The 12,538-nt window shown below is 39.0% G+C and overlaps 1 protein-coding gene across 1 annotated transcript; it reads right to left on the bottom strand.

The window, feature by feature from the left end:
- On the bottom strand, window positions 1-7,373 carry LOC107776494 (peroxisomal nicotinamide adenine dinucleotide carrier-like). The gene is made up of 11 exons (XM_016596396.2): window positions 6,925-7,373; window positions 6,716-6,793; window positions 6,528-6,602; window positions 4,688-4,818; window positions 4,302-4,356; window positions 2,367-2,468; window positions 1,758-1,826; window positions 1,583-1,690; window positions 1,398-1,466; window positions 800-854; window positions 1-469 (listed from the first exon to the last, which is right to left on the bottom strand). Exons 1-11 carry the CDS (start codon window positions 7,003-7,005, stop codon window positions 276-278), a joined length of 1,017 nt encoding a protein of 338 aa, XP_016451882.1. The 5' UTR covers window positions 7,006-7,373; the 3' UTR covers window positions 1-275.
- Between the last annotated feature and the right edge of the window lie 5,165 nt (window positions 7,374-12,538).

The following is a 12,538-nucleotide window of genomic DNA, read 5'->3' as shown; positions in this document are numbered from 1 at the left end:
TTTCTTCAAACAAAGGATCAAATAATCATAACGTTCCATTTTTTTTCAATTTGCTAGATAGCTCAATCCAAGTTCAAACAATTGAGAACATGACTAATGTGCTTATGAGGGAGACCGATGAATGGGCTTATTGCTGGAGAGCCAACGGTCAACCATTTTCCTTTTTCTTCTATTTCGAATGATTTTCTTTGCTATTACAATGTATGCGTCCTAATTCTTAGGTATCTGTGGTGAGGGAGTGCTGCAGCTGCCCAAGACTGCTATGCCGGAAAATTCTAGGGAGGCTTTGATCTGGCAGTACTAGCTGCACTTCCTGTTAGTAATAACCTAGCACCCCTGACAAGTTCCTCCTTGACCATGAATAGGACAGCAGCTGCTAGAACACTCTGTACGATTTTCGTGCCCATCCCCTTGTAAAATCCATAAAAGCCTTCATACCGTATCATCTTCATAATAGCATCCAGAGTACCTGAATGGCGTAAAAGCAAACATCAGAACCTACACTATACAAATGCCTGAAATGCTCATACGAAAATCCTAACACATATCAACTTCCCGGCGTGGCAGATTATAGCCACCATACAACAGCCAACAGAGGTCCACTTATAGATAATACTACAATAATTTATAATGAGGCTACATCTCTCTCGACTGTCATTTTTCTCAGATCATAGTAACTTAACGGATCTCTGAAGATTGAATTACTGCATTTCAGCATTCTGTTTTTATTGCTGAAGAAGTTACAAAATCTTTACAGTGACTTCTCTAATAGTAATGCATTACAAATAGGTGCACTAACCTTTGTACTGATGTCTTTTATCCCCACCAATAACTTGCTTTGCCTGAAGTCTTGACTGCAACAACAACAACAACTAAGCGTCAGTACCAAACAAGTTGGGAAAGTCTTGACTGCAAAGATAGAAAAATGACTTTTCATGCAGAAAACAAATCTCAAATAATTGTTGGATAGTGGACCAAACTCTTTACAGAGTCCAAGCTTCCCTAAATTGGACATTGCTACAACAATTTTTGAACAGTTCCAGCCAACAGTTTTAATGAACCAGAAAAGTGGAAGTAAGCGTTTGTATTATGATGACTGAGATTACTTGGGACCAAATAAACTTATAACTGAACATGATACAGTTAACAAAAACTGAAAGGCAGAAGAAAGCATTTACCCATGCCCCATTAAGCTTGTAGTTCAACGGTTTATTCTCAAAATTGACCATAAAGAGTGCAGTACGACATAACAAGAGAAGAATATGAATCTATGAATAATTTCTAGGGAAATTGTATGAGAAGAATATACGACATTTTAATCTAACCGATCATTGAGATTTCAAGAGAAGCGGGAAAGAGGGAAAGCCAAAGTTTCTCCAGAAAAAAACTTGTATTACCTTCACAACCAAAAGAGGATATGTTACAACTGTAGCCCCAAGCTTTGCCACAGCTCCAAGTAGAAATATCTAACCAAAATATACAAGTGCATGAGCTCCAGAAGATCTAGTTCAAAAGCGAAAACACCAGCCTGATAGACTAAATCACTAAACAGAAAAATGAAGAGTGAAGTACAAATATTTACCTCCAATGCAGTGACATCATTGGCGCCTTTATTGCTAGAGGCACGCCGTTTCCTAATCTTCTTCAAAAGGGTTTCATATAGCATAAATTGTATAGAAGGATTGCTTACCTGTATTTAGCAGTGAAAGGAATCAGCAACCACTGGTTACTACTAAATAGAGTCAATTGTCACATACCATGATTAACGTCGGAAAAACACCTTTCCAGAAACCCCAAATTCCAGCTTCACCATAGACTTCTTGAATCTGTGAAACAAAGTGCCTGTGAGAAATAGAGGCATAGTCTCCATAGTCTGAACCAAATCAATGGGAAGCATAAACAAAAATTCATGATTCCGTGTGATGAGCACAAACACTATGCTGACTGCTAATTGCTAAATGATCAGAGACGAACCACACAAAAAAGTTTGAGCATCATCAAAGATTTCCTTCATAAAAATCTGCAATGAAATTATCTATATCTTCTGTTCACTGAACCGACTGCATTTTTGAGAACGTTCTTGAGAAATTATCATTTCTCATTGCTATGTTGTCAGACAATTTAGTTACGAAAAGCAAGACAAGCTTTCAAGTGTCAACTAATCAATATTTCAAGCTTTAAGTCTTGAGAAATACAAAGATATTTTCATTAGAAAAATCATCTAGCATAGCTCGGCATCAGCTTATAATGACACTTGAAGTTAGTCAAGATAAAACACTGCATATCCTAAGGTCCAAGATTTCAAGGCATGCATTTTTCCATGAACCATAAATTACATCTTTTAATAAGAAGATAAATGTACATACAGCATTGGTAGTTCCAAAAGGAGGCGGTTCGACCACAGCAACGATTGCATCCTCTGATGCCGCAGGTTCAGGATGGCTACCTTTTGACTTTTTCATATGAGTCTGCACAACAGTTGCAAGGAACAAACAAAATATCTAAATTAGATCAATTTGTGCGAGGAAGTGGCAGGGTATGTTAAAAACATAACTAAAATTTCTACATGCTAAAGCTAAGTAAACTAGTTCTATTCATCAGATTCTTTATAAATGCCAGTTGCATTCACTACATGTCAAAGGAAATCATGTCAAAGGAAAAGGGATGTATATAAAGGCAATTGTTATGCGTCTAAAACAAGGTTAATTTCAACATTGAAGTTACTACAGTGTTATTGAAACTACAGAATCCACAACTCAGATAATGCTTCTTACACTTCCGTATTAAGCTTCTGTTAATATTATTCTGTATCTCAACACCAAAGAGGAATGGCTTCTTACACTTCTGTATTCCGATAGATTGAAGAAATGGTCCAACATATAATTAAGCTTCTGTTAATATTATTCCGTATCTCAACACCAAGGAGGAATGAGTAAAAACATTCCCCAGCTTAGATGAAAGCAGACAGTTAACGTACCAAGGTTGTTGTAGGAATTAAATCTCTTTCATAATTAACTCGCAACGCACCTAGGAAGAAAGAGTAAAGGAATTTCCCCAGCTTAAATCAAACCATTCAGCTAAAGAACCATTGTTGCAGGAATCACGTTTAGCTAGGTGGTACCGGAAACAGATCTCATGAGAATACGTTTAATGTACTATAAAGGTACTCCAACTTTAATACTGAAATTGCAGCTTCACAGGAAATAAAATAAGGACCTATAAAAATCTTGGTAAACAAGATCAGGGTAATCTGCAAATTAAACATAATCAACGACTGAAGTAGGAAAACTTTCAAGGACCTTGGTTGGGTGTAAGCCTTCCCACCAGAATTGCACTTGCAAGTATTCACTTTGTGAAGTAAAGGCTACCTCAGGCTTCTCTTTTTGCTTTTTTGTTTTGGGTATCTCAGCTACTTGGGCCGACCTTAGGTGACCGCCCCTCCAAAGTGCAATGGAGGCCACCAATCTAGGCCATGGGTCTTCATCATCACCCATGACCCCGTAGGGTCAAAACAATTACCTCATATTATAGAAATGTTTAAGAAAGGGGCACCCCAACTATACCCCTAAACTACAAGCTCGCACGTGACGGATGAAAAATCGTTGTTGCTTGCTGCTTGCAGGCTCGAAAATCTCTCTTTTGCCTCTCCTCCCTGACTCAAATTCTGATTGATTAGCTTCTCCCTTCACGCAAACACTTGGTTTGGCCCCTTATTGTGTTGCATTTTGTGAACCTCAATCCTACATACTCTTTGATAGACAATGAAGAAGAAACCTCTGTTTACTGTGGCTGAACCAAAACTGGTACAGCGCCTCTAAAGCCACATCAACTTCCTTGCAACTCTAAAGATTATATTATAACTACATCTGAATTTGCTGTCAGTAGCAGCAGCAACAGCAGTAGTAGCAGTAGCAGCAGCAGCAGCAGTAGGAGTAGCAGCAGCAGCAGTAGTAGTAGTAGTTGGAGCGGGATGGTCAATTTAAGGATTAATATAGCCGACCCCAACTTGCTTGGGATTGAAGCATAGTAGTTGTTGTATTCCTTAACATGCAGGATAAAGATCAGAGAGCAGTAGTAGTAGTTGGAGCGGGATGGTCATTTAAGGATTAATATAACCGACCCCAACTTACTTTGGATTGAAGCATAGTAGTTGTTGTATTCATTAACATTCAGGATAAAGATCAGAGAGCAACAATAACACCAATAAACATATTTCTGCACTATATTCACCAGAACATTTGAAGTAAATGCATCAATTTCATAACCAGGGCCAAAGGAACTAAAATATAACACAAGGGTACCTGCATGCGGGTAACGACAACCCATATGGGATTAGTCAGCAGAACATTAACACACCTGTAACATAGAAAAGTAAGGAAGTTCAATGGTAACTATCCACAAAGAAATCAGAAAAGTTTAACGGTAAACATGGGTGCTTTTACATTGGCCAGGGATAGGAAATGAAAGAAATTTGTGCAATCGTGATTCCATATTATACCAAAAGACAGAAACTTTTGATTCCTTTTTATAAGCAAAATGTAATGACGACAAGAAGAGCCAGAATGTAGTTGACTAGGATGCATGTTGGACTTTAGCAGGATCAGTCCACCGGGACAATTTAAGAAAGATATCAAGACTACAAAAAAAGGTAGACATAAAATTCTAATACGCCAGACAAGTAAATTACCCAGATAAAGCAGCCACCAGAAGTGAGGAGAACATTCCAACCGATCCATCACCAATTCCATTCTTCTTTCCTTCAAGCGCAGCAATTTCTGCTCGATTTCTGAATATTTGATAGAAGTAATAATATACGCCCTGACAAATTTACAGCAACATAAGTGAACAGAATTTTCATTACCAAACAACAAGCAGAGTGAGTTCATAAATTAATTATAGTTACAAAGAGAGCACCAAAGTATTCCAGCATTGGCCAGGAAAAACTAGGTGACTGTCTTCACTTCTCTAAGTTAACCATTTTGTTGCAGGAAATATGAGAACACTATCAAAGCAAACACGTCCATCTATGCATTTATGCTCTGACCCAGTTCAATATAACAGGGTCCACCATATTCTACAAGTGAAAATTTTGGAATGACAAAATACTGCAATGAAGATCCGTGAGACCGCACTATCGGGTTGGGGGTGAGGGATAGAAGAATAGTCATCAACCAAGAAGTCTATGGATTGCTCATTCAAAATCAACATCTAAACATCATCAATTTTACGGCAAACTTAAGAGGCCATGATAAATCTGGGAGCATTCACCATCCAAAAGGGAAAAAGTGTAAAATCTAGCAGACACCAATATTACAGAATAAGCTTTGTTGAGTTTTAGTTGCAAGATGCATGAGCTGTTAATCCAACCCAAACACACAGTTCAGTAAATTTATTTTCAATCAATAATGACATAGTGCAGTAATTTTTTATTTCATCAGTAATGACATAGTGCAGTACCTTTTTTCATCAGTAATAACATAATGCAGTATTATCATACAACTTTTTCATGTTAAGGTACCTCCAGCTCACAAACCAATGAGCAAGTGATTCTTTGGCCAAGTCAATCATTAATGCAGTATTATCATACATCAGTTTTAAGTGTTAACTAGACAAAGCATCATTGGTCTATGACGCCTACAAGTTATTAATGGTTTATAAGCAAACGTCCAATACAGTACTCCACTTACCGAGAGCCTAAAAGATAATTAGATTATTTTAAGTTTCAAAATCATTTCCGCTTTTGTTAGGACCCGTGCAATAAAGATGAGAAAGACAAAACAACTACCAGGCTAAAGGACTGCCAACTGCAGATAAGCTATCATATTCAGTATGCAAGATTGGCACAGTTCCCAAAGACAAGGGACTACATATGAATAATTAGAGCTGCTCCCTCCGGTGCTAATACCTACCCAATAATAAAAAGTACGGACCAAAGTCTAGTATTTTCAATCTCTCCAACTACTTTTTTTCATAGGTATTACTTCCGATTTCGAGAGTCAAACGAGTTGTTTTTTTACTGCAATTTTTTCATATGCCTTTAAAATATTTTAAATTATTAATTATTTTGACTTATAGTACTTTTTACATTGTTTCCAAATATGTAAATTTTATTTTAAAAAACTTAAAAAATTTGATGTTCAAATACGCAATCAAAATCAAGAAGAACAGAGGGAGTACTACTTAATATATTAATAGATTAAAATGGACTTGTTAGTTGTCAGATGACTTAACTGACCACCACTAATTTGGGATTGAGTAATGGTTAATGTACTGAGATCAATCCAATTCTCCGTTTAATATCTGATCATTCACATTTTGTATCTTCATTTATACAGAGAGCCAAAAGAGAAAGCAGATATTATCCCCCAAAAAAAATTACTTTAAGCCGTGGGAAAAGGAAACAAAGGGCATACCCGCAACAAACCGCCGAATATTCTGAATAAAGATAATTAAAGACAGAGAGCCCACACGGTGCACATTAGCAACTGGCCGAAAAAAGAGAGGGATTTAAGACAGAAAAGTCTTACCTGGGAAGCAGCGGTGCCCACTAGCGACGGAGCTAAGCCACCGTAAAGCCGATCCCATCCTTCTTGCCTTACAACCTACAGATCACGTAGACACGAAAATTGTGAAACTGAAAGCAAACAAAACTAGAACAACTGAAGTAGAATATTAATTATAATAGATCTCCTACAGAGGAAAGATAGGCAAGCACCTGATACATTTGCTCTATTGTCCCAAGCTTTTGCTTCTCCTTCTTCGAATTTCTGTCCGTTTGCTGCCGCGTATTCACCTAACATCATCCAAATTAAATAAGAAAAGAAAAACAGTTCTCTGATTTTGGGTAATTGAAAAAGGGAAAAAGAAGAAGAAATGAAGCTAAGAAAAGGGAAGAAAGGGTAGGGAGGAGTAATAAATAAATACGGTTTGGAGAGGATAGGTAATAAGTTGAGCGATGATGCCACCACCGGCACCGGCAAGCCCATTGATCAAAGCGTCCGACATCTCTTCCCTTAACAAACAATTTCAGGAAATAGTTAAAGAAAGCGAAGGGAAGAAAAGGGGGTGGTGGAGTTGTTAGGGGAAGCGCCGGGGAAGGGCCCCAGCGTTAAGGGGTTAGGGGGAAGACTATCTCTGACTTTGGATGTAGCGAAGAAAGAGTAATCTAACAGATCAGAGTGATGGCTCGTTCGCTATCATTTTATGCTGATGTTGTTGGGGGTGTTGGCGTTCCGTTTAAGAAAGAAGCAAGTGAAGTTCGTCACATTGGTGTGGGCTGGTTTTGGCCTTTGTAATGCTGCTGACTACCTGTTCGCTACTCTTCTTTCTATTTCATTCCCACTTTCTCGGTTTACTTCTTTTCCTTTCCTTTTTTTCTTGCACACAACGGGGCATTGGCACGATCCGATACATCCCTTTGAGTGCTAGCCTTAATGTTCGTGTTTCGTTATAGCTTCATTTGATATTAATTGATTTACGTGCATAGTACGTGTCACTTTTCGGAAAACTTTTATGTAAAATTTTAAAAAAAATAAGATTTTTGACTTTAAGTGAGGATAGAGTTGACCACGGTCAACATTCTTGGTAAACGACCTCGAATCGGTGTTTTAACGATTCCGGTAGGTTCGTATTATTTTTTGGACATGTACGTTTGGTTGGGGTCCCGGGTGACCCAAGTGCGTTTTGGTGCATTATGTGAAAGATTGTGAAAAATGAATTTTTAAGTTGAAATTTGAATTTTGATGACCGATTCGTGATTTTTGATGTTATTTTGATGATTTGAGCGAGCGAGCAAGCAAGTTTATATGATATTATTGCACTAGTGTGCATGTTCGGTTTGGAGCCCGAGGGGCTCGGGGGAGTTTTGGATGTCTACAGATGAGTTAGGAACAACTGAGTATCAGCTGTTACTGGTGTCTAGTTGCACGTCTCGCAATTGCGAGAACCTAATCGCAATTGTGAGCCTCGCATTTGTGATGTTAGGCTCGCAAATGCGAAATGGGAACTAGGGTTGGGGTTCGCATTTGCGAACAATTGTTCACTTTTACGATCTGGTCTGGGATCGCTTTTGCGGTCGTGGTGTCGCATTTGCGATACTGTATCAGGCTGAGCAGCTTTGCATTTGCGAAGTTTGGCTCGTATTTACGAGAGGGTGTCCTCGCAAAAGCGAAGGTTATGTCGCATTTGCTACTTCTGTGTGTCTGAAGTACTGATCGCATTTTTTCGCATTTGCACATATTGCAATTACGAACAAGAGTTCGCAATTGCGACGCCTGCAGCTGGGTAAAATATGGGAAAGTCGGGACTTAGCTCATTTTACACCATTTTTCAACCATAAACATTCTATAGGTGATTTTTGAAGAGGATTTTATTCCCAAATTCATTGGTAAGAACTTTTAACTAGTTTTTAATCAATTTCAATTACTTTTCCATGAATTTCATCATCAATCCATAAATTCCAAGGTAGAAACTAGGGATTTTGGGTAGAATTTAGGGGTTTTATAAATATGAGATTTGAACCTCAACTTGAGGTCGGATTTCGAAACAAATCACATAACCAGACTCGAGGGTGAATGGGTAATCGAGTTTTGGTCAGAATCTCGTATCTCGACCAAACGGGTCCGGGGTTGAATTTTGTTGACTATTTCAAAAATGATCAAAATTGAACCCTTTTCATTCGTGGGTAGTTCCTAAAACTTATTTTTGATTGTTTGATTGATAATTTGCTAGATTCGTTTGGTTGGGAGGCTTCTAAAGGCAAAGCCATGGTTGATTGTTGAATTGATTCCGGAAGGACGTAAGTGTCATGGTTAACCTTGACTTGAGGGAATTATGACTAGATTGTTCTATTTGTTGCTTGATTAAAATATGTGGGAACGACGGATGTGCAAGGTGACGAGTGTACATACGTTGTCATGGGTTAAGCATGCTGGGTGGGCTTTTAGCTATGCATTTTAATTACATCAAGCCTTCTTTTACTCCGTGCTACTATTCATATTATGCCTTCGTTGTTACTTGCCCTTATTTATTAAATACTTTTTTGTTACATCCCTTTTTTCGCTACTTGTTCCGCACACTCATATTTTTACTTGTTTTCCGTTTTTACTTGTTCTATGCCTTTAATTGCCTATCTTCCCATACTTGCTTCTATTCTGCTCCGTTTGTTATATTGGTTTGCCTTAGAGTATTTACTTGTTTTGGTTTCTTTCTCTTATGTTGAGAGCTACACCATAGTTGTTTGTAGTATCGATATTGTTGTTTGGGATTGAGTTACACGCTGCAATGGATATTGACATATTATTTTCTGGGATCGGGTTGCATGTCGCAATGTATATTGGTATTGTTGTTTGGGATCGGATTGCACGCCGCAACGGATATTGATATATTATTGTTTGGGATCAAATTACACGCTGTAACAGTATTGGTATTGATATGATATATGTGAATCAGGTTGCATGCCGCAACGAAGAAGATATATTATGACTGTTCTTGACTATTGGTTCCATATCCGTGTTGCACTATGAATTCGAGCATAGATGATATTCTGGGGCCCTCTGTTATGTTATTTCTGTTCTGGTTTTCATCTTAATCTAGTTTCTCTATTATGTTATTGTTGTCACTTATATTCGTACAAGTTTATAGTGAGTGCCTTGTTATAACTTCGTCACTACTTCGTTGAGGTTAGGATCGACACTTACAGAGTACATGGAGTCGGATGTAATCATACTATACTTCTGCACTTCTTATGCAGATCTCGGTATTGGTCCTAGAGGCGCATAAATGAGATTGCTCGAATCTGACTCATTCAGGAGACTTGAGGTAGAGTTGCATGGCGTTCACAGTCCTTGAAATCCCCTTCCTCTTTTATCCTATTTTACTGTTTATCTAGTTTTAGACAGTTGTATTTTATTTCAGACCATATTTGTAGTATTCTAGTCGCTCATGTACCTGTGACTCCGAATTTCTGGGAATAGTTTAGGTTGTGTTATGTTATTATCATATGTATTTTAGAGTATTTAGTTATAAATTTTTATTATTCTGCTTTACATTGCTAAAATTGGTAAATTCATTAGCTAACGTTGTCTTACCTAGCAAGTGAATGTTAGACGCCATCACGGTTCCGTGATTGAGATTTCGAGTTGTGACAAGTTGGTATCAGAGCACTAGGTTGCCTAGGTCTCACGAGTCATGAGCAAGATTAGTAGAGTCTGAAGGATCGGTACAAAGACGTCTGTACTTATCTCCTAGAGGCTATAACGCTTTAGGAAAACTTCACTTCTTTCTTTCTCTATCAAGAGCCTTTATCCTATCATTGGGTTTGACTCGCTCTATTCTTGTATCTCACAGATGGTGAGAACACATACACATCCACAGCAGATCAGGAACTGGAGCCCCGGGTTGCAGCCACTACCAAGGGCGAGGTAGGGCCAGAGGCAGGGGCAGAGCTCAGCCTAGAGCATGCGCAACAACACCTATTACAGAGCCTCAAATCGAGAAGGAGGAGGAGGTCCTTATTCAGACTGCGCTAGTTGGACCAGCTCTAGTCCTAGAAGGGTTCATTGCTACCCAGTGCTTCAGGACGCCCTAGTTCTCTTAGTCGGACTTATAGAGAGTGTGGCTCAATGTAAGGCCCCGAAAAATTTCACCCAAAACTCGGGGTTTCGTGATGCCGAGGTAGACTTATGCATTGATGATTGTAGTGGTTCAGACATTTTGAGTGGAACAGTGTGTTAGGGAGTTGAAGAAGTTTTTGGGAAGTGCAGGGTGTTTCTGCGGTCCATTCTATGGTCGCAGAACTAATCTATGGACCACAGATCTGTCGCAGATTGAAGCAAAAATCTGGACAAATTTTCGGACCATTATGCGGGCCAGTATGCGGCCGCATAATCATTTCGCGGGACGCACAACCCATCGCAGATCCAGTATGAAAATTTCTGGAGGGGAGCTCTGCGGCGCATTATGCGACCGCATAATTGGTCTGCGGACCGCAGACTGGTCGCAGAGTGAGGCAGAAGTGCCCAGTTCCGAAGGGCTATTATGCGGACCGCAGAAGCGTTATGCGATCGCATATGTGACCGCAGATCTGTGTCGGGGCTTTATTTTTCTAATTTCTTTTACCTGACCCTATTTTGATTAAAAACCCTTGGGGCTCGTTTTGAAGGGAAAAAGCGTGTCATTTTAGAGAGAAGAGGGGAGTGTTCTATAGAGAGAGAAATAATCCCCAAGTGCTTTCTTCATCAACATCTTGTCCAAACTTTAAAATTCAACAAGAAGTCTCACAAGATTTTCATCCAAGAGGTAAGGTTCTAACCATACCCTTCATTTTCGAGTTTAGGTAGAAGATGGGAAATTGGGAGTATGATTCTTGGGTATGAGAGTTGTTATTTATGCATGTATGTAACTATGAGGATGGTGGGGGAGGTAATTGGATTAGTATGACTAAACTCTTGGTATTGAATTAGTTGTGGAGTGAAGGAAATCTTGTGAAAGAATCTTGTAATCAAATTCGCACACCTAGTGTTTGATGAAATGCTCAAATGAGCTGAAACCATGAATATCTTCCTAAATGAGCTGTAGTCGAACTTGAAACGCTATTGATGTGGGGTATTCAAACTAGTAAAATTGATTCCCGATTGGCATAATGTGTTAGAACCCTCGTGTGTTAATGATTCTCTATTTTTGACTTAATTATGCTATACCCCTTTTGGGAAGAAGATCTTGTATGAAATCAATGTTATTAAACACTTATTTCCCACATGATGAAACCTTATAAACTTACACTTGCTAAGGCCAAAGTTGCCAAATGGTTGATTTAAAAGGGAACTCTTTTGTATAAACTATTATTTTTTTGGGAATCCGAAATGTGGCATTATGAATATACCTCCACCCGCATACATTGGAGTGAGGCGGAGGGTCCGCTTTATGTAGAGTTGTGGTATTGTGAATACACCTCCACCTGCATACATAGGGGTGAGGTGGCAGGGCCGCTTTGTGTAGAGTTTGTGGCATTGTGAATACATCTCCACCCGCATATATTGGGGTGAGGCGGCATGGCCACTTTGTGTAGATTTTCTGGTATTGTGATTGCACTTCCACCCGCATACGTTGGGGTGAGGCGACATGGCCGCTTTGTGTAAAGGTAGTTGTAGAGGATCCCCGACTTATGAATTTATAAATGTTGTTGAAAGCTCTTAATAAATTTGCTATGGCTTTAACGGCTAACAAAGCCTTTTATTGTTACCATGATTCATTATATTCATGTTATATTTCCAAATCCTTGTATAGGTGTTTGGTTTTCATACTAGTACTATTCGACATGTACTAACGTCCCTTTTGCCGGGGGCACTGCATCTTTAATAGATACAGGTGGTTCCATAGCAGGTGGTATTGATCAGTGATAGCAGCACACCCTTTCCTCAGCTGACTTGGTGAGCCACACTTCATTTTGGGGTCTTGTATCTCTTGTTCCATGTACATAGTGTTTTGAGGTATAGTTGGGGCCTTGTTGCCGGCACTGTCGTGGCACTCTTTTGTTTCT

Source organism: Nicotiana tabacum, chromosome 4 (assembly GCF_000715075.1).
Source record: "Nicotiana tabacum cultivar K326 chromosome 4, ASM71507v2, whole genome shotgun sequence".
In the NCBI taxonomy this organism is placed as follows: domain Eukaryota; kingdom Viridiplantae; phylum Streptophyta; class Magnoliopsida; order Solanales; family Solanaceae; genus Nicotiana; species Nicotiana tabacum.
This window is presented reverse-complemented; position numbering and strand designations above follow the sequence as displayed.

Excerpts from the sequence above, each read along its gene's own strand:
- LOC107776494 (XM_016596396.2), bottom strand. The coding sequence starts at position 7,005 with ATGTCGGACGCTTTGATCAATGGGCTTGCCGGTGCCGGTGGTGGCATC. Across the intron at positions 2,469-4,301 it reads TTGTCGTTACCCGCATGCAG|ACTCATATGAAAAAGTCAAA; the intron begins GTACCCTTGTGT and ends ACTGTTGTGCAG. Across the intron at positions 1,827-2,366 it reads CTTTTGGAACTACCAATGCT|ATTCAAGAAGTCTATGGTGA; the intron begins GTATGTACATTT and ends TTTGTTTCACAG.